This window comes from Colius striatus, chromosome 2 (genome assembly GCF_028858725.1).
Source record: "Colius striatus isolate bColStr4 chromosome 2, bColStr4.1.hap1, whole genome shotgun sequence".
Taxonomy (NCBI): Eukaryota; Metazoa; Chordata; class Aves; order Coliiformes; family Coliidae; genus Colius; species Colius striatus.
Genome location: NC_084760.1, coordinates 68,078,176 through 68,101,395, shown reverse-complemented (window position 1 = coordinate 68,101,395; position 23,220 = coordinate 68,078,176). Strand labels below are relative to the sequence as shown.

At 37.8% G+C, this 23,220-nt stretch overlaps 1 protein-coding gene across 1 annotated transcript in view; it reads right to left on the bottom strand.

The window, feature by feature from the left end:
* The window catches only part of DISC1 (DISC1 scaffold protein), a 211,701-nt gene that overhangs the window by 129,989 nt on the left and 58,492 nt on the right, over nt 1-23,220 (bottom strand). Inside the window, exons 4-6 of the mRNA XM_061990989.1 lie at nt 20,421-20,571; nt 16,968-17,097; nt 13,198-13,433 (exon numbers count right to left, since the gene is read on the bottom strand). Of these exons, the coding sequence (XP_061846973.1) occupies nt 13,198-13,433; nt 16,968-17,097; nt 20,421-20,571 (517 nt within the window). The remainder of the gene's footprint in view (nt 1-13,197; nt 13,434-16,967; nt 17,098-20,420; nt 20,572-23,220) is intronic.

Sequence of the window (23,220 nt, the reverse complement as noted above, 5' to 3'; positions counted from 1 at the left end):
CAAACCCATACAGAATTCCAGGTCCAGGTGCCAAATGGGAAAAAACCTTTTTATAGATTTCTTTTTCACAAACATCTATCAAATTACTGGAAAATAAATAAGGAATTCCACACTGCCATTTCAATGACAGTAGAATTACAGTTTAAAATATTTTGCAGCACTACAGTTTTAAGATTACAAATCACATAATAGACACACTAATCAAAAGTGGGTATAAACCAGCAATAGTTACCAACTATGAACAGCTCTTAACTAAGTTTATTCCTTGGTTGTTTTCTTCTACCAGAAAACACCGTCACGGAGAAGCCTCTCACAAGCTTCCCAATTAGCCGGCAAGCTAATGACCCACAAGAGAAACTAGGCAGCCAACATCAATTCATTCCACTGACAAAGGGCTTTAACAGCCGTGATCTGTTACATGTGACTTGAACCAGAAAGAGTATTTCTTTTACCACCACCCTGGAGCTTCATATTTCATTTTGAGAGAGGTATTCTGTCTGCTTAAAAGTTGCTTTACTTATTACTACCAGAGAAAATGGCTTTTTAAAAGAACTCCTTGGAATAACACTCAAGTCTTGCCTGGGAAGACACATCCATAGTTTTGAGTCATTGCTATTCTTCTCTGGCAGAACAGCTAATCAAGACTTTGACTGCTCATCCTCACAGTCTCTGCAATCTCTTATGAGGACCATTTAGAAGTGACTTCTTAAATTCAATATATGCTAACTCCATCACAGAGAAAGCCAAATTCTTGACCTAGATGACGGAAGGACTAGAATAAGACAGGAATTCAATTAATGCAAATTTAATTGACCACATGTGGGAAAAGAAAGGTTTTTAACACTTGCAGAACTGACAGCAATCTATACATCATGTGCAATCTCTTCAATCATGCAGATGGTCATGTAGGCCTATCATGTATATGACTCGCATTGGATTTACACATATTAAGATCCACTATGAGGAGAGAAGAAAATAAAAAAAAATATAGACCTCCTACATCCTAAGGCTTCATTTTATAGAGGCCAGACGAGAACAGGAAAGCAAGAGCTGAGGAATTACCCTTTCTGGATGATGAATGAAGTAATACTCTGGCAAAACATGGACTTTAGTTGGAGAACTGCAGGAGGATGTGAGAATGCTGCATATTCAGAAGCTGAGGCTGACTCGGCACATAATAACAAACTGTGGAAAAAAATTAGGATCCAAATACTTCAAGCAAGCCAGTGACTTTTAAGTATCTCATTTCAATGACTTTAAAGAAAAATAGGTTCTAAGTATGTTGAATTGCAATAACACAGTTGGGATCTACTGAGAAGGTAATGTTCATAATCAGGAACGGTGTGCAGGCAAAACGAAGAAAGCCAAGTTAACACAATAAGGGACAGAAGCAAGACTGTGAATTGAGTAGTCTGATTCACACATCCCTCACTCTACCACAGGCTTCCTGCATGACTTCAGGGGACATTAAATCTAACAGATAATGTTTAAAAAGGCTTTTAAAGCGTACTCTGAGAAGTTATGCTTTACATGCAGGAATTACAGATACTAGGGAAGTGACTTTGTTCAGAGGAAGGCAAACAGCACAATACTGGGAAGAATGGCTTTCTACTAAAGGAAGGCACATTTCTCAATGTCTTTCCACTTCGCCAGTATACTTTGTTTTGCATACCACACTATTGTGTATTTATATTTTGCTTCAATTCAAAGAATGAAAATGGGCAAAAGGCAAGTCATGCTGTTCTCCACATTCAAGATACATAAATAGACATACTGCTTAAGCAGAAACAAAATATATATACAGTGACCAAAAAAAATGTAGTCAGAATGCAGTTTCCATAACTGAACTACCATGTTCATTTCCATCACTAAACATATCAGACACATGGTATGTAAAATTAATAAATTCTGTACTGGAAATTCTTATTTTCATACAGAAACTAAGCAGCAATCTCTGATCTCTGCCTAGAGACTGAAAGACAAAAGGATGCTCCTTTAATAGTAAATATTCTTCCTTAACATTACCGTCACCTAAAACATTTTTCCAGACCTTGTTATTTCACTCCCTACTTCCACAATACAGTGCTTAAGCAAAAAGTACTTCCATTTCTTTAAGCACAACTCAGCACAATTTAAAATTCCCAATATTTGAATTGCTAATTATAGAGCAACAGTCTAGAAGCCTACACTCAGATTGTATGCATATTAGAAAGCATCAACGGCTGAACCCTCAATTCACATGACTACGTATTCTCCCCAAGATAAAATTATTCCTATATTTTCTTGACTATTGGCAAATTTAAACAGGTTACAAGATAGCTAAATATGGCCCACAGTAATGATACTCCCTGCAAAGGACCACCTCCTTCTAATGGTCACAGCCTGCAGGCTACAGTGAGCATGACTTTTCCAACTTAAGTTTTCTAACATGATTCCTTCTTTTGGTTCTGAAGTCAAAAGAAGTTGTACTCTCTTAGAAGATAAAAAAAATATAAACCAAGCCCTACACTTGCTTTTAACAGCAAACAGAAGCTGACCTTCCAAAAAAAGACCTTGTCCCGTCCTTTGCAAAAGAAATCAAAAGTGCTACTCAGAGAACACTTGGTGTAAACATCTGTTACAGTCAAGATTGAGGTAAAAATCCAACAAAAACCCACCGAATGCCTTAAGCATAGGGACTTCACTAGGCCTTTAAGGTAGAATTCCACAATACAAAATCAAATCAAACAATCAATAACTTTCATGTACTTTTATGGTTCCCTTGATGTGCATATCTTGAAAAGCTTTGAAGACAATCAGAAAAAAAAAGCTTCTGAACAAAACTATACTTAACAAGAGGCAGCTTTAAGCTAGGATTAAAAGAAAAAATAAGAAAATATACTTGTATTCAAAGTTTTCTTGAATAAAATCAACAGCTGCATTACTACAGATACCATGTGCCTTTTCTTCTTTACCAGGACAACACATACGAGGTTGCTGTTAGTCCTACATTTCTGCTCAATTAAGAACATTCAGAGCTAGACTGTATTAAGTGCACTAAGGTGAAAGAGAACTTTTTATTTTCTGTTTAAACTCTCCACCACAAAGTTTGATTCCACCTAATCGAGGAAGACATTAGATAAGAAGATTTTCATTCTATGTGATCTGTTCATAAGCCTGGCTGGGCTACATATCGGGGTATCACCATACCAGGAAAGCAATTTTTCACTCAAGCACATAAATTCTTTTGCATCAGTCAATGATCCATGAGACTTCAAACAATGAGATTTTCACAGTAAATATCTCTGTGTTGGGAAGTAAAATCTTCCTTTAAACATAACCCAGGCTCCGATTTTTCCCTCAATAGTGCAGCTTACAAAAAACTTCCATTAGATGACAGAACTGTTTAAACAACAATAAAATCCACAAAATTTCTGCAGAACTGATGTTACAAAAATCCAATTTGTCTATCTAAACCTGTCAGTGCTCTTGAGGCATAGACTTTGACACCAAACAGTAGAGAAAATTTGTGTTTAATTCATACTGAAAATGAATTTTGTGGCAGTTGCAAAGACTAGTCACCCGAATTAGAAGTAAAATGCAAAATGTCACCTTGGAAAGCTTCCAACCTCAGAAATTAATCTGACCTAAGAAAAAAAATTATCAAGAGATGTATTTTAAGGTAGAGGAGCCTTGGACTTTCTGCATACTTCAATTCACAAAGGTCTCCAAGGAATATGAATGAGAATCCAAAATTACACACTTATGTCTCACAGAATCACAGAATCTTAAGGGTTGGAAAGGACCGCGAAAGATCATCTAGTCCAATCCCCCTGCCAGAGCAGGACCAACTAGAGTAGGCCACACAGAAACTTATCCAGGTGGGGTTTTAATGTCTCCAGTGAAGGAGATTCAACACCTCACCTGGGCAGTCTGTTCCAGTGCTCCGTCACTTGATCGGAAAGTTGATTTCACTCCAGCAATTTGTTCTTCTAGCTGTCATTTTTAGAGGACTATTTCTCCATTGTTGCTTTATGCCAAAGATAGCTTCAATACATGTGCTCCTTCACTCAGAATTTATCAAAGGGAAGAACCAGAAGTACACTTTCGCAGTGTCTTTGTATAACTTCGGCTTACCAACAAGACAACCCATTGACTCACAGGTTGCTGGGTGACTGCACTTGTCTTTGCCAACTCTTGAAGAGGTGTACCTATCCCAAGTGGACTATAATAACACATCATCCTGCCCAGAAAAGCTCTCACATACACAAGAACTCCAAACTGAGACAACCCTTCTTTGCCACATTGCTAGTCCCAGTTATGGGGAGGCTTACAGAAAAATCAGGGCATTAGATGACACTTCACAATTTACTGTAAGAATAGTAAGATTATTTTTCTTTCTTTTATTATTTTCTAGGAACGCGGAGGCAGCAACTCGGTCTGCATAGTATGGTAGCTGGGGGGCTTTTAAGATAAAAATCATTCCAACAGAAACAGCTTGTTCAATTAAAGATGTTGATGGCCTCTTTAATGATGAATCCAAGCTGAATTTTCATTGTCATGAACTGAGAAATCTTCTGGTTCTGCAGCACATCATTCAGAAAGCCGAATCGGTCAACTGTTAAAACCAATCATTTGTGGTTGTATTTGTGTATGTGTTTATCACACTGTATTTCCAAGCACTTTTCTGTCAGCTGCTACCGCAGAGCAATTCTGGCAGTTGTTTCTCCAGCTGCTACCTGAAACAGGAGCATGAGGCCGAAAACAAAGGCACAAACAGCTATCTGCAGCAGTAGTTCATCACATCCAAATGCTTTCCCCAGATTTTCTGATGTGTCAAGAGACTTTCATTCTTCTGCTACATCTCTCTGGAGTGCACAAAAACTAGAGCTTTCCCAAAGCAGCTGCAATTATTCTCCTAAGAATAACATGCATTGTACCTCTCTGGCTGAAAGGGTCTGTCCCTGGATATTATTGTTAGCTGTTTATTATATAAAAATGAATTCAGTATCATACATTGATTGGGACAGCTGGTCATTTTTCCCTAAAGAGAAATAAATCTCACCATACGCATACCCAGAGGAATCAGCACATATGTGGTCTGGACTCTTAGGCTGCTACATCCCACTGGATACTGTTCAGGCAAGGAGAGGGAACCAGATGCTCAGCAGTGAAAACCAGACTCCTCATTACACTGCAAATGTGGGTGCTCAGGCAGGTGGTATTTATCTTTCTGATGTGACTTTTACTCCTTTAATGCTGCTTCGAAGGACAAAAATCTGACTCTAAGATGGCTCCAAAGCACTTCAGGTTGCTAGCAGTGGCTCTGTCTTCCAAGTTGGAAGACTTGCTCTCTCTTTTCACAGCTAAGTTTCCAAACCCCTCCTGGTCTTCCCAAGGAAGGTCAGTGTCTACAGTGCAGGAGCAGACTTCACAGAAGCCCTTTTTCCTCCCCATCAGCCTCACCGGGACCAGAGTCACTATGAACTGTAGAGCCACCAAACAAAGGACTCGGCTCAGACACAGACAACAAGAAGCAAGAAGCCCTCTGCCACAATTTCAAACTCTATCAGCTCTTGTCTGACAACTTTTGTTTGCACCTTTAGAGCAAGCAAATTCACTTCATATACTGAAGGCACAGACAGTGGATGGCACACCAGGCTTCCTGCACACTGTTACTAGATGATCTCTTGAGGTCCCTTCCAACCCTTAAGATTCTGTGATTCTTCTAGAGTTGGTCCTATGAGTAAAAAAGAAACAAAGCCACTTGCCTAAGAAGTCTACTCTTCAATCCTAGGCAGAAAAGAAAGGAATGAAACTAACCCTGGGTAGATAAAATGGAGAGGAAAACACCTATACTTCTACAAAATGAAAATTAAGCCTCCTAATCAGTCAGATCATAAAGGAAGAGACAGACTTGCTCTTTCACCTACAACTTGTCTTAACCTCTCACAAAAACCTGCAGCTGAAGTGAGAAAGCTGAAGTGATGATCTCCTCAAAATATGAATCCAGCTGTGGGACTAGCTGAAAATGAGACAATCTCATTATCAAAGCTCAGGTTAGGTTATGACGTTTGCTGTTAAATTTGGCATTTCCCTTCAAAAAGCCCCTTGTGGTAGAGGAAGCTGGCTGCATAGCCAGTTGCTCTGAGGGCAGGAAGTCCAGGGAATTTCAAGGGCAGAGTTCTTCCCAGGTGCCAGGGAAAGTTCCTTCTCATTCTGTCCCTCTCCCACAACACTGATGGATCGTTAAACAAAAGAACTACAATTAAAAATCCAGGGCACCATACCATTTTCATTATATCAGTAGCAGCAGCAGTATTGGCTGCTGTAGTTGTATTTTGGTTCGTCTCATGTAGCATAGACAGAAACATGTTTCTTACCACAGAGAACAGTTTTCAAATTCTGTGTTAAGCTATAAAAAAAAAATCAGAGCAGTATGAAAGGACATTAAGTCAAAGCAACAAGGCATATGCTCAAAGTGACCTCATATCCTCATATCGTGAGAGATGACTGAGCACTGACTAAAATTAACACTAACACTAACAGGCCTGGAGGAGAACCACAGCTGTCAGAAGCCTTGAAGGCTCTCAAGCCCAGAGTTCATGACTGGGATAGAAATGAACAACAGAAAGAGTAGTTTCTAGGGCTATATAACACTTCTTCATGTGATGTATTTTATGTGCAAACACTGTTTTCCCAATTCCTGTAGATTTGAAAAGCTAAAATAACTAAACTAGGGAGGTGAGCGAGAGCTCTCTCTTCTTCTTTCCCATTACCCAGTGACAAAGACCTAGCTGAGGTGGCCACTACACAAGTTGCTTGCTTTGTCTGCACATCTCATCGACTCAAGATGCTCATTTAATCGTGTATATTTATAAGAGGGGGAAAAAAGGCTGGGGCAGAGAAGGTCGCTCATTTACCTATTGTATTTATTTGCATTCCTTTTTAATATTATCCTTTCCCTGGACTTTTGATATTTTACAACAATACCACATGGACAGATACTGTGGTGTGGGCATATGAGAGCGCTATTTTTAAGAAGGGAAAAAAGAAGAAAGACTACTATACAAAGCAGGGAAGAGTACAGAGCAAGAAGTCCAGAAGCTTTATCCTCTCATACAGCAAAGAAGCAAGAATCTTACATAGATTAGACATGCACACACATAAACATACATGCTCACACCTCCATCAGTGATTTATGACTGTAATAATTCTATAAACTAGGAAGGCAAATGGCTAACAGATAGTGACAACTGACAGGCAAGAGGGAGAAAGTCTGGTCAAAAGGGTAGAAAGCCTTTCTGTCAAGGGAGCACCACTGGCTTGCTGGCATCCTCCCAAGGCAGAGAGACAATAGCATTTGAAAATCACTGACGAAGTGAAGAAGTAAATTAAGTTGCACGAGAAGGTAAAAGCAACAGGGACTTGCTGAAAACAGCTGTATAGTCAGTCCCAGGACCAGCTAAAACCTCCCCAGTACCAAATGAGGTCAGATGAAGTTTAGAAGTCTACTAAACCATGGGAGTCTTCATGATCCAACTCATAACACCACATAGGAGTCTCACCTGTAAATACTCAGGAAGATATTTTCTTTAAAAAAAAAGCTTATTTCGCCTCAAACATATCTACCAATATCATTCTCTACTTGTCATTAAGCACTACCATGTTTGTGAAAACATGAAAAAGTGAAGATAAGAAAAAAATTTCCAAAAAACCCAGAACGCAGAACTAAAGACTCCAAGAATACCAGGCACTAAAAGTACAATTAAGTTCTCTGCTGCTTCATACACAGACCCAGCAAAAAGGAACAGCAGTCTGTGCACTGCAGCAGAAACTTTTTGATGCTCTAAAGACACTTCATCCCTCTGCTCTTTGCATTTCTGCTGCACTTCTAATCCCAGAGGATATTTTTGATATGTATGCATTTTCACAGAAATAGCCAGAGAAAGCCTCAAAACACCTATTTAAAAAGGACTTAACTGGATAGACTGTGGGTTATCTAGCAAACAACAGATACTTTTGTGAACGGATAAGGTGCAATTTGTTTTGCTGCTTCTAAATACAGTTCTTTGAAGCTAAGATTTTTGTGGAAAGGCTGATGTGAATAAACATGGTTGCATTCAAACTTCTTCAGTCATTTCATGCAGCTTTCCAAACACTAATTTGACTAGAAATTTCACATGGACATGTACTTTGAAGGACAACAATACATGTACAAAGCAGTCTCTCCTAATGACAACACATGACAGCCCATTCTGAATGCCGCTTTTCCTAAGTTACTATGTGAAACTATGCATAAGATTTGTTTTCTAACTTTCCTGAGTAAATCAACTTCTCTTAAAAAACCCACCTTTTTTGCCTTTATCAGGCTTTGGCCTCAACTGAAGTTGCTGAATGCTTTGGGTATATTCCAACTAATAAGGTTTTCAACCCCTTGAGCATTTGTATTTCACTTTGAATTAATCTTTGTTAGATGAGCTCCAGGCATCACTAAAGCAGAGTGAGCTCGTTGCATAAAACTTCAAGTTCAGCTTCTTGCACCATTGGCCGTGACAGTACTATAATAACTAATATACAGAATGGAGAATTTCCCTATCTTCAGAAGATTCCCACACATCCACTGTGGAACAAAGTCCTACTAATTAAAAACTGTTCCATGGGAAGCGTGAAGAAGTGGTGGAGTATCCAAATAGTTCGAAAAATATTTAATTGAATTTCTTTCTTTCAATCAGCATTCAGTGCCCACACAATAGTTCAGATGGAATTGTGCAATTTATTTTAAGGATGACATGCTGTATAGTCACATGCATCTGTAGATTCACACAAAACCAAAAGAGAAAATGCTAAATCAAACTAAATATGAACAGAAGTATAACACTTTCTCAGTTTTCACTCTGAAATGGAAAGAAATGAAAAAAGGAAACAACAGGTACTAAAGAGAGTAAGTCAAATAATTAACATGCTCTTATTTTATAATTAGAAGACTCAAAACAGTTAAAAACATGTATTTTTTAAATGGTGTACTCTCCGTAGAGGATACTGAAATTGCATATTTTGTTACCTTTTGCAGTCTCCAGGAGAAAGTACTTCAAAGTGAAACTCAGACCTATACTCTTCCCATTTCACTATATGACCTTTACTTAAAAAAAAAAGAGACATGTGTTCTGGTACACACACCACTAGCTGCTCCCACCTTTGAAACACATCTCCCCACAAGCCCATGGAAGTGAATTGAGATTTGGCACTGCAATTTCCTCATTTTATAATAATGATTACACCTTTCAGTTTACCAAAAGCAATTAGGCCTCTCTGGATGAATAAAATGACAGCATTATGTGGTCTCATCCTCAAGGAGAACCCTTGTCAAACCACAAGCTAATCTATTTGTTTGCATATTAACCAACAGCTCACAAGAAAGGGACCACGGTAATGCGTCCAAAATTTGTCAATTCTTCAAACTCAAAGCATGCTCTAGTTACTGACAAAAGCTTTTTGTTTTTAAAAAGTCCACACACAGAAAGATAAACATGACAAAACAAAGGATTATTAATCTTCCTAAAAATAACAATATTTGACAAGAAAAATGAGTTTAAAAACAATGCTCAGCCCAATGTTACATTGACTTGCTCTCCCATTTCTGAACACTTCTATCTGGGTAATTATTCTTCCTTTAAGGTGTTCTCTCATGTTCCCTGAAATTTACTTTAATAAGTTGCTATTTAACAGCATTTAGACCTAGAAAAGCAAAGCTACTCAATGCAATTCATTATAGCACAGATTGTTTTAAGAGATGCCTCACATCAATCCTGTGTTATTCCAGCGTGGAATGCAATTCCTGTACCCAACAAATAATTATGCAAAAGCACATTATAACAGTACTTTACTGACTAACACAATGCAGTTAGAGTAAATACATAGTATCTTGCAACTCAGTAGTCAGAACCTTGTCATTTACAGCCCATCAGTATTGAACTACTTTCTACACAAGCATTGATCTTCAGTATAAGTGCATAAGTAATACATTTATTTCTCACATAGACAGCCTTAACTTTAAAAGACTTCAATTATTCTTTTTTTCCCCACACGGATTTATAAAATAAAATGTATGTTTCCAGAACAATGATTTTTGCATTAAATATCACAAGACTTGGGAATTTAAAAATGAATCTGCTGAACGGACTTCATCAAGTATTTTAACCTGTTACCTAATGTACAACTGCCTTTCACAAGAAGGGGTGACTAAGGATAAGCCAATGCAAGTAGCAGTGATGAAAACTGTGGCTAGATATTAGTTCACAGCAAGGGTGCTGAAATGCATGGGATGACTAGCAAGGCAGCAAAACCTCCATCCTTAGAGACATGTAAAGCTCAGACAGATGGGGCTCAGAAACCTGATCTCACTTGGAAATTTTAGCCCTGCTTTGAGCAAGAGTTTGAGAACACGACCTCCTAAATTATTCTGTAAGTGTATGACAATGTAATGGACACCTATAGGCACACAGGAAGTATTTCCATATCAGATGTCTTAATATTTGCCAGATGCTTTAATATTTGCCAGATGCTTTTTCTGTAAGATGAAAAAGAGAACAGTACGTGACTGGATGCAGACACAAGATCATTGTATTCGATTTACAACAGACTGCGTAGCTTTAAAAGGAAGAAGCTCTCTTCTTTGTTCAGTTTAACAGTGACACTAACTCATCCAGCAACCATTGCAGGTGCATTTTCCTCCCCTCAGTCATTTCGGTTATATAGTCTGCCTTGAAAGCAAGGAGCGGCAGAGACCCCATACTGGAAATGTGTCTGCTGACCATTCATGCAAGCACAGCTCTGGGCTGCTTTCAGCTACCTAAGTAGCAAGTGGTTTGGGGGAAGAGATTAGAGAACCAAAGGCAAGGAAGAGGCCACATGATAAAGTCAAAAGGTTGAGTCCCACAGCTTGAGATTTCAGTCTGTGCTCCCAAAACAGCTTGTGCATTTCTCAATAGAGCAGCAGGCACAGCCATATACAACACTTGGGCATATTTTCAATGTGAGGTACCAGACAAAGAAACCACAGTATATAGAAAGAACTCCTACAAGATTTTTTTTATTCAGAGAAAGCCACCATCTCAAGCAGAGGAAAGAAGCTGCTGGATAGACAGTGAGCAGTATCTTGCTTCTTTAAAAGGCTGCATCAGTCTGGTTGTGACTCATTCCTACCAATTCCATAACTCTACTTCTAAGTTGGTGGAGAAAAAAGAAATGTAACACTTCTTTGATGGACAGTTGGCAAATCCCTCAACAACTTTGACCGCCAGGTCTCCTTTCATCTCAGCTGAGTGCTATAACCATTAATTCTCTACACTTCAGCTCTCCCAGAGGCAGGTCTGCTCTTGCCTCTTGGAATTCTGGCCTTTTACCAGGTTCCTGCTTTTGCTTTCCTGGATACATTAAGGCCCAGCTTAAGAACTGTGATAGAGCCGTGCTCCCTGCCAGCACACTGAAATTCTTGGAAGCTAAGAGCTGAGGCTGTAAGCTCAGATCCAATCAGGTTGCAGAGGACCTAAATGTAAAGCTTCCATGTTCTGAACCAAGGACTGAAGCTTCCACATGACCACGCCATAGGTGGGCATCTACATCATTGCCATTAGTTCTGGTCAGAAAAAGCAGACATATCACCTTATATGATAAAGGAGATTTTAACTGTTTCTGAAGGCTGTCACAGATGCCTGTCTAAGTGTGCTTACTTGTGCAGCTCAAACCAGTATTTCTGTCCCAACTTGCAACAGGGAAACTCCAGCTATGGTAAAAAGAACAGAAGCACCTGATCACTGGCCCTGGTGACGCCAAGTTGATCAACAAAGAAAAATAAACCAGAAAAGTTTTATTGAAGGCATCTTTTAAAAACGGACAGGAAGGAAATTAATTCTAAATCCTCATTAAAGCTCTGAAACCACTTTAAATAATGAACGAAAAAGAATGTTTTGCCTCAGGTGATTGTGTTACTCATGGTGCTAGAATTCAGAGCAAGTTCCTCCTGAATCGGTACTAATTTAACTTATCTTTAAATAATTTTCCAAAGAGTTAAGTGCAACTCAAATCTTGCATCAGCAATATGAGAGAAAAAAAAAAGTGAATATTCCTTTGTAAGAAATCTAAAACTGAGAGAAAATTCCAATCAAAGCACAGGTACTTAGACAGACTTCATCTAAGATTTTTTATTCCTCAGTCTAGGACACACAGGTATAAGATACTATTAAAACAAACTAAACTTAATTCAAGAAACTCCTTCCCATAACCTAATCTAAATTTTTAAACAAATCTCAAAAAAGAGGAATATGTCCTCTAGGAAATGTTCTGCTGACTTCAAAAAAATCTCTATAAATTAGCACACACAAGCAGCAATTTCTCATGAATGTTAATATAACCAAACTAAATCCAACAAACATGAAAAGGGGGGGAAAACTGCAAGCAACATAGTTATTGCTTATCTAGAAGAAATGCAAGTTTGGATAAACGGGAATTTTATTTGTCCTGGTGAGACAGCAGCAGTAAGAAGTTCCATCACCAATGTCCCATTAACTGCTAGTAGGGTTTAGGCTGTAAGCACTTCTATTGCTTTTGTAAATAAAGATGAGGTTATTTCTAAAAAGCTACCAAGAGAAGCTACTGTTCCACTTAAAGGAAGCACACACTGTGCATTTAAGTGTAGATATCCCAAAAGCCTTCATGCTGCATCCCTTCCCCAACTACCTCAAGTCTACTGTCAGAGCTTAAAACTCACCACATTGAACTTTGCTATGATTGGAAGTTCACTAAAGCAAGAAGTATCTCTAATACTTATTTAGATGGTGCCTAGTACACACTTTCAGACTGTGGGACTGCATTAGCAAGCTGGGGATAAAATTCCACCAGTTAATAAGAAATAGTTTAAACTGATGATGGGTATTGACAGCTGATGGATAACTCAACAGTTGATATGCTTTCTGTAGGTGGCTCTTTACTATTAAAAAAAAAAGAGCAAGACTTTGAAATCAAACTACAAAGTCTTTCATCCTGAGGAAGTACAGTAATATTGGAACTTCAAAATCTGTTCTAAGAACATTTTGAAGTGTCTGAATCCAGATAATTAGCTGGCACAGTTTCGAAGAAAACAACTGACAGCCAATTCAAGAGTACATTGTGGAAGATACAAGACTCTAAATCACTGGCAACACACTGAAATTTAAATACCTCTTTATTGTCCCTGGAAGATCCAGACTGAATGGAATTTGATAGGAAGATGCTAAAGTGTCATCCACAGCCTTACTTATTTCCTGTAGTTCTCTCAAAGAAATACAGCCAAGTAAAGCAGCCAGTTCACAGTCCTGTGACTGAATAAGCCTATCTTGTTCTTCAGTTTCTCTTCTTAGTTGTTGATCTTTTGCTTCTAATACAGCCAGTCTTGCTCGGAGGTCTTCAATTTCTTTCTGCATAGAACAGAAACCTGAGTTTACAATGAGCCCTGTCAAAGAAAATCCTCTTCCCACTCCTAGAAAAACGCAGTACAAGTCCCAGAAGTTGCATGAATTAAGGTTATCCAGTTCAGTACAACATTAAGTAAGATATTATTTTACCAATACACTAATTCCTATGTCTGTTGTATTTAGAAACTCTAGTTCAGTTCATAATCTGAAACTCCCCAACTCCATTTCAACACTAAATTTTGCATTCTTCTTTCAACACTGTCAGTCACTTTTTACCTTTAAATTACACACATATTTGCCAAGTTATCAACTTCCAAAAAAAATCCCAAAATTTTAGTTTGACCACGACAACAGAATCTTTCTATAGACTGGCAGCTAAAATCATCAACCACCTGTCTATTCTCCTACAGACTAGCCCTGCAATGGTTCCTCTAGGCATCCAATCCAACATTAGGCACAGGATGCAAGTGGTCAACTACCAACTGTCTGGCCAGTCCTTTTGATCATTAATATTTAGTTCTAAATAAAAAAAAAAAATCAAAGGAGAACTACTATTTCCACACACAGTCACAGACTGAATGTTCACCATTTTCCATAAAACCAAGAAGAGGAGTCTCTGAAGTGTTATCTGTAGACACTAAAGAGACAACAAAGCTCATAATTCCATGCTCTGACCATACTCAGTTCAGCTAAAAAAAACCAAAAAAAAACCCCAACAACCACTCATCACCTTTTTTAGGTAAATAACTAGATATTACAAAACTGACATTAGAGATTACCATATAGCTTTTAATGCCAATTCATTTTGTTTTCTATCTAAATGTCAGTAAGAATATCTCTTCACCCAAAGCGATGTTACAGAGATAAAATCACAGAATTTGAATCATTTGGATGCCGTGTTGATTGATGCTGTAAAAACAACCCCTTCAAAAATTAATAAATCTGCATTTAAAAGAGGGTCTGGGTGGCATATGTAGTAAAAGGGTTCAGGGGCCAAATACTGAGTAATGAAGACTAAATGGTATTCTGAACACCTGAACAAGTACTTTCCATTTTCTGCAAAGTATGAGGCAGGGATCTAGGAAAGAAAGTAAGAAAAAGCATGCTCATATAATTAAAGACTCCCATAAAACAAACATACTATGCACAGATAACTGACTTTGGCATTTCTTTGCTTTTTGAGTGCTTCACTTTGAAATCTTAACATTCTTTTCATGTTTACAACGTAATTTAAGTGGAGTTCACTAACACTTATTTTGTCAACAAACGTACTTTCAGGTATGTTTCAAGCTTCCCAAGTATGACATAGAACAAGAAAAAATGGTCCTTACATGCTAAAGGTCAATTGGCTTAAAAATCTAAACTTCTATCAGTGCTGCACACTAGGAATCTGTTATTTTCCTCCTTTTTTCCTTTTAGATTTATCAATATGGGAACAGAGTAGCCCATGTTTCAACCCACAGGCATTTGTCAAGGACAAAAAGGTCAGGAGGCCAAAAACATCAGTTTTGTTTCTTTCAGTCTCAAATTAGGCTTTTAGTGTGCACAAAGGACAATTATGTCTGTGTTACTGGTTTGGGAATACTGCCAAAATCTTAATAGGCCCTACTTAATACAAAGACCTTCATATTCTGTGAAAGTACTAATTGCAATCACTACAATAAGCAACTTAGATGGGAACAGAGAGAGAGATGAACAGAATTTGGTTTTACAAACACCCTTTTAGTAATGAAATGTTTTTACAACATAGATAGATACCAGAAGCACACAATCTGCATTCACAGAGAGAAAGCTGTTCTGCTCAGGAATAGTTCACAGGCATTCTTGAGAAAATTGAAATTTTAGTCAGTAAACTGGAATTCTCTTGCATTCTTTTCCAGAAATGCCAAGAAGCCTTTAATGTCCTCTTGGTCAGCCTCCAGAGACACATAAAAAGGACTTAAACCCACAGCATGGAGCAGCATGGAGATGATATTCACCTCATTAAACATATGCTGGAGTTTTACTTTGTGGATTTGAATTTAAAACTGAGATTTTGAACACAATAGCTAATTATTACTGACTGTAAATCTCGAGCTTCACTCATGGGCTGATGTTCTCCATGAAGTTCAGACTGCAGTAGAAACATTAATATGTAAATTATAGATACTTTCATAAGCTCTCAAATCCCTGAACACAATTTGAGAAACAACAGAAAAGAGGGTAGAAGGAAAATGAAAGTAGGGATAACAACAACAAAAATTTATTTCACATCATGTGAGATTTTGGGCAGGAGCAATCCATAAAAATGCTGAAAGCCACCAAACAGCACAGGCCAGCCTTCTCCAGAAGCTCAAATTCATGATAATTTTGGTCAAACGTTGATGCCTGTACAACGATGCGGCTAATTTTTCCCTAGTGTAACTTCATAAGAATAAAGATTCACTTAGAGCAAGTAAAAAAACATCAGCTAACATGGAGTCATAAGTACAGCAGTTTTCATTTGAATAGCTTCAGGTGTTCTGATGGGTATCTAGATTATCAAAAATAGTTTTCTGGACACTGATAAGAGTGTCTCCTCATACACTACATCTCCTCGTATATATGTCAACAAAACAAATCCAAATACTATGTAAAAGTGGTAACTAGGATAGGAAAGATTTCTTCATCTACCTAAGGTTTCGCAATGGCCATCTAAGATATGTTTCTTCATTTCTTTCTGAGTTTTGTATATATATGTGCATACAAACACCCAGATGATAATACTATCAGATATTCTGAAGGAAGAAAAATATCAAAAACATTGAGATTTCAAGACAAGACCACAGAAAAAAGCAAACTAGACCTACCACCTTTCTAAGATGTCACATTGCTGAATGTGATTGCCAAGGTCGACAAGGAGGTAGAACAAAGACTTATACTAGATAGCAAACTTAGATTTTTGAAGGACAGTGAAAAGAAAGAGCTAAATTTTGGTAAAAAGGCTACATAGATTTCAAATTGGACAGAAGCCATCTTTAAAACACTCCATTTGCCAAATTACCACGTTGTGAAATCACGTGTCAGTGTAAAGTTATTGTTGGCAAATGCCAACTGCTCCATGATGATTCCTTCATCCTTATGAAATGCATCAATCATTTTTCAGGAACAAAAGCTGGTAAATCATGAATTTATAGTCAATTCTAATCAGAAATGGACAAAAGATTGCTTCCTTCAAAACTTTTTGTCTTCAAATAAAAACTTGTGAGGATCAGTGAAATATTAAAAAGACAAATTAGAACATAAAGAGTGCACTTAAAAAGATAATGAGGAAAATTAAAGCACGAACACAAGCCACCAAGCCTTCCAGTTCTGCTCCTCTGTAATGAGATTAACACAATTCCTGTGCCTGCCATCTCCAATCATCACTTAGATTACCAACTGGACTACAGCCAAGGCTCTAATTGCTGCACAGAGCAAAGTCACTATTACAATAAATTTATTTAATTCTGTGTGACAGCTTACAACCTTTTCCCCACACAGCACTGGTTCTTGGAGACAATTTTAGAGTCCTGTTACCTGTAACCATTTCTTTTCTTGAAAAAGTTGGTTTCGTTTTGTAGCTGAAACCTGCATCCTGTCCAGGTAAGTGGATCTCAGAAGTTTATGTTCATTTTCGCTCCAAAGCTGGGTTTCTTCATGTTTAACCCTTTGGGGGGAAAAAATGGCAGAAAGCAAAAATTAGCATTATCACTGAGTATCAACATCTCAAATATTAAATAGATTGGAACGCTATATGTTACCTTCAGAGTCATGAGACTCCATCACCAGAACGATTACATCTTAAACAGATACAGTTAGAGAACAAGAGACTTTTCCTTGGCATATCTTCCTTTATTATCTCAAACATTTACACTGTTTTTGCAACACGCTGAAGAAGGAAAAAAGAAAACTTGTATAGCTTCAGGCTTCCCTCAGCTCTTTCATACTTCAGAAATTTATCCATCACTGCCTTGGAAGAGACAAAACTAAAGCATATAATTTCTATCAATATAGAGAAAAATCTCTCTCAAACAGAAGTTTAGAAACTTGCCAAAGCCATTTTTGCAGCTTCTGTCAGTTTTTGGAGACTACATTAGAGATCATCTGGAGTGTTTGCTCCGCGATGCCAAATTTTACTTCTCCCTCACATAGCGAGTTCTTTCAAAATCGCAGTCAGTGGGATTTCTCACAGTGGTCGGTACAACCTGCAGCTGTAAATCTTCATGTGATTGGACCCCAAGGTAATCAGCGCATTACATTAAGTGTAAAGTCAATAATCAGCCTCTCAGAATGCACCTGCAAACAATGCAAATCTGTTTTGCCCTGTACCTTCCTGCACAAGCACATGAGCATCCAGAAGACCAATTGCATTTCTGTGTCTGTCTCTAGAGACAAAGAGGGTGCATGTCCACATAAAGGGTACAGACACATTTCAATATCTTGTTTAAAAAAATACTCTGTCTCAAAGAATGTTTTTTAAGCATGATTTCCCATTATAATCTTGCAAAGCAAATATGCCACATACAAAACATGCATAACAGGTCTGGTTTAAGCATGATTAATCACACAATTATGATCTGCATGCACAGCTGTTGAACAAGTGTGTGGAACAAGAGGTTCCTGCTTCTTCTGCAGGACCATCAGAAGACATGCATGCTTTACTCCCTCTCTGTGGGCTGAAGAATTTACTGAAAAGGCAAAATAAAACCCAGAGACTAAAGTAAATGGCATTAATACATAAAAGCCCATAACAACAGTGTAACTGTATTTCTGTAATAACAAATAGGTCAGAGACAGCCATATTCTGAGGTGCTGAGTCATCAGTGTGTTTGTGCCTTAAAACCACCATAGATTACTGTATCTCTAACTGACCACACTTCCTAGCAGTTCTTCATCTTTTAGTAAGAGCTGCATCTCCTGAGAAGTTTCTGAGTGGCTAGTCAAAATTTAGGAAACATTCCATGATAAACCTAGGTTATTCTCAGAATCTCCTTGGAAATCCTATATACATCTGCCTACTTGGTACTGGGGAAACAGAAATAAGATCTCTCTGATCTCACCAAACTCAGATGATTGCACAAACACAGCATTGGTCCTAAGCTAAACATAACCAAACCTGTCTCCTACCATCTGCCCCCAATATATCCTGTGTCAACACCCAATGCAGTCACCTAGAAACACACCTCACAATTTAATCAAGTAAAACAAAACTGAGACGTGAATCTCAGTTTCATGTATTAAACAAATAACCAGACAGATATACTTTTCATTTTAGAAGTTCTTCATTTACAAAAAGATGAGACTGGCTTAATTACAGTAATATTCCAATGACATGTTCTGCGGCTAGTCTGATCATCTTTTTAGTTTTCCAGCTGAAAAAAAGAAATCTTGGGTATACTGGTTTTGTTCCAATTCAAAATGAAAATAAAATCTGAAGCCTACAAATTTTCCTTGAAGTAATGGTCATGTTTTCCACCCTGTACTATCTAAAAATACAATTGGAACAGAAAAGTTTTTAAAACCATTATTGAAGATAGGGTAGATTTACTGCATCAACAAGAGTCAGACCACAGACAAAGCAGTGTGAAAAGACTACAAGAATCAAGTGAGAAAAAGAATGTGTCACAATGACAACTCAAGCTCAAAGAAAGGAACATGCACAAGACAGAAAAATGAAGAGGATATTCATCTGACCCTGATGAACGGCACTGCCCTCAGACCTGTGCAAAGAGAAGAGTTACAGATATAACCATTCAAAGAACAGCAACTATTTCATAAATGTACATATTATATATATATATATGAGATTTTATCTAAAAAAACATATTCTACATACATTATACAGGAAAAAATAAGCAGACTATGCACTTCAAAGATATTTCAATGACTCAGTTTCTGTGACACTGAAGACAACACCATCTCCAAAGCTAAAATCATTATTAAAAATTAATACATGGAGCAAATACATCTTAATTATAAAATATAGACTGCTGTATCCTAGTCTTTAAGGGATGGTAAAGCAGTTTCTTAGGGCCTCAGAAGGTAAAATGAAACAGCTCTGAAGGAGTGCAGTTTGTTTTAAAACCGCCTCATGGCTAAACGTCATAGAATCTGAAGGGTTGGAAGTGATCTCTATAAATAGGAGCTAAAAACAACCATAAAGTCTCAAATTTCACAATAAAATCCTATTATCTGTACTGATTTTATCTAATTTTTATGTATATCAAAAACTACATCCAAATGTATTGACTAGCACACTGCAGCCTTCATATGTAAAAGTTGTCACAAAACAAAAGGGTTTTCTTTTGTTTGTGCTACTGTATTTGAGAATAGCTTCCAATATCTATGAAGAATCCTCTTACTGCTAACAACAATAACCAGTAGCATGGCTGAAAGAAAGACCTAGAAATAGATTCAACTTTTTCTTCCTATCTCCCTTGGGTCATCCAACACATCTCACGTTACCCCAATCTTTGAAGTTCTTATCCCTTCAATAAAGGCTGAGAATTTATTTTTGTGACTTTGTACATATGGTGCTGAGCATGTTACTGCCACCTAACAAGTGATGTATAAAAGGATGTTCCCAAAGATCTATGCATTTCAAAGAAGAATCTGTTTTTACTTTATATTTAAATATCCTCTCATTGCCTGAAAAAGAGCATCAGAATTAAGTCCACAGGGAACCACTGCTCAAGCTGCCTTGCTGTTGTATGCTCAAGCTGCCATGTTAAGGATTCAATTCCATTCTCACTCAAAGTCAGTAGGAAAAGTTTAATTTAATTCACCAGTTCATTATGATCAATGTTTTTCAGGGCAATTCTGAAAGTGGTAGGAAGGAAAAAAAGGGGAAGCAGGGGTGATTTTCATAAACAATCTCCATATTGGTACATTAGCATGTCCTTAAAACTCATCACTAAAATAACCAGAAATTGTATTCTGCTTTTGAGAAAAAAGCTGTCATTTTACACAATAAGGAATTAAGAAACTTACTGAAGATCGGCAGCCCAGCGCAATGCTGCTTGAACTTGGGTCACAAATCTGTCCAAAAAACTGCTAATTGAAGGATGCCTTGAAGGAAGCTGAAACTTTAAAGAATTTTTCTCTTTCTCCAGTTCTTCCAGTTTCCGTCTAAACTTGTCAGCTAGAAATTAAAGTCAAAAACAAAAAGGTTACTTAACAGCGACAAAAAGGTTCCATTTCACCTGAAGAAAAAAGATGAACATAAAGTAAAACACACCTCATGGATAATTCCTCTCCTTTTGATAAGATGTATCAGACTGTGACTTAAGGATGAGTTACTAAGGCTACAATGGAAAATATCAGATAACCAGGATGTTAATCTACTTTTGCCTATGACAAGGACAATACTGCAAGTTTCACAGCATTTTCACAGGGTTTTAGTTTGGTAAATGCTCAAAGGGCTATTTTCCAAGAGCAACAGCTTTGAATTCAACTCTAAGAAAACTGCTCTTTAACACTCCAGTTTTAAAACAACCTTAGACTGCAGCTGTACATTTGAAATCTGATCTTTTAAAAAACTGCATTGTCATTAGGTCAAGAACCAAAGAATCACATGATATCTCAGCAATATATTTCATTAGAAAATGCATACGCAACTATAGCAATTAAAGGATAATCTTATTCCAGACTCTCCTGAATTATGCTTACTGTATCACTCAACAAATATATTTAATTTCAGCTTTAAATAAAAATAACAGGGGTCCTTAAGACAATGCTTTGAGTCTACTATAATGCTATTCTTAAACATATCTCTCTAAGTTAGTTCTTACTTTGTTTTCTGTCCGTGTGTAGAAAATAAAGGAACACAGTTTCAATTACAAATTATTACTTCTGGTACTTATATTCTCTGTTCTCAATAGTGCCAGTATACCAGCAAAATTACATACATGACAGCTAACAAGTCTGGGTGGTCTAAGCTGAACATCTTTGATGATACATTAGTCAAATCAGAATGTTTTGAGCTAGTCCACAAATGGAAAACCTCTCAGTACTTTCCCCACGACCTCGCTGCCTACAATTTTGCACGATTAGCATTCTTTCCCTTCTAACATTTTCAATACAACATGTTACTATCAGAATAACATCCATCTGTGCATGCTTTTTATGGCTAATTTTCTTTCTCTGTCGTCAAAGGGTTTGAAGAAGAGGGGTTGTTTCCATTTGCTGGTATAGTGAAATGAGGCTTTTTTACAATAGTCTGAATTATATGATTATGTATAATCTATATCTGTGACAGCAACTAGCACTGTCATAGAAGCAGAAAGGAGATCAATGGGGTGGAATAAAGGCACAGAACATACTAATGAGACCAGATCGTCTCCCTGGGCCAGCAGACTGTTCCAGGGTAGTTAAGCTCATGATGTTATTGTTACTAAGGTGCAAAATGCTGACAAGGCTCTAGATGAAATAATCACCACCCAAGCAACTTCAGGGTCCAGTCTTTGCCCCAACAATCACATGCACATGTGTGCATAGTCTTCCTGCAAAGGAGAAACATTTCAGTAGTGGAGATGAACCACATCTTCCGTGGCTTTCTTGGGGACCACAGCTGAACAGATTCATCCTATTCTTATCACCACAAGGAAGCTGGAATTTCGTCCCAGAGAAGGCTCCCAAGACCATACTTTGACCAGAAAAACATCTCAGCATCCACATTTTGTGTGGAATTTCAAACACAGCCATGAAAAATATCGCTGTTAAAATCAGATAAGGGTTGAATTGTGACCAATACCCACTGAACAACAAAACACATGGAAACACCTCCTTTAATTCCAGCCACTCACCACTGGGCTTCCTGTGTTACCCAAGCAGGAGCTGTGACAACCATCTACAGCTACTGAAAGACATTGTTATTGTTCTTCAACATAATTACACTCACATTGTGTTTGTGTGTCCATCATTCTACTCCTACTCATCCTGGCCCAAGAAACAGGCTATTTTAGGAAAGAAAACAGATGAGGAGATACACATGCCAATTCATTCTCTCTCTCATTAAATCTTGGCTGCATCCTGCTTTATATATTCCAGTCTACACAGTATTCAATTAGTTTCTACTAACAGACATTTCTAAATTATTTGTTCCATTGGCTTTTTGTAAGTACTATTGCTGCCCATATCTGCTTGTTACCTCTCAGCACTAAATCATTTTTTATCCTTCCAGCATTGTGATTAGGGCTTATGTCTCAAGAGATTCTGGCACCACTGAACTGTACGCTCCAGCACTCAACTTTGAGTTGCCTCTCCCAGAAAGGAGACCTCTCGGTTTGACCTGGCTGATGTCTTCAGCCTGTAGAGAAACCAAGGCATCTCAGTGCTAGCTTCAGACCACAGAACTATGAAAATGCAGATCATGTCAGTACAGCTTTCAGCACTGCAGCTCAAGAGAGATCTGGATCAAGCAGAAGTAATGGAAATTATCAGAAGTCTTGCAAACAGGACATGTGAAATAAAAGAGGGCAATAAGTCAGATTCCTCAATCTAGTGGAGATAAAGACTGAGGGAAGTAACCAGAAAACTGCAAAGAAAGTGGTAATGTAATGCTTTATAACTCGCCTCAGAACCTGAGTCCCCAGTAACAAATCTGAGTTGCAGCAAAAGAAATGGGAAAAAAAACCTAGATATAGTAAAGCATTAAAACTAACTGCTTGGGACAGACAGGAAATCTCCACCAGAGCTTGTTTTCAGGTCAAACAAACATCCCTCAGGAATAGATCTGGCACAGTTTTTAAGGTCAAGGCCAGCAAGATCAAATGTGTTCTAAGATCCCTTC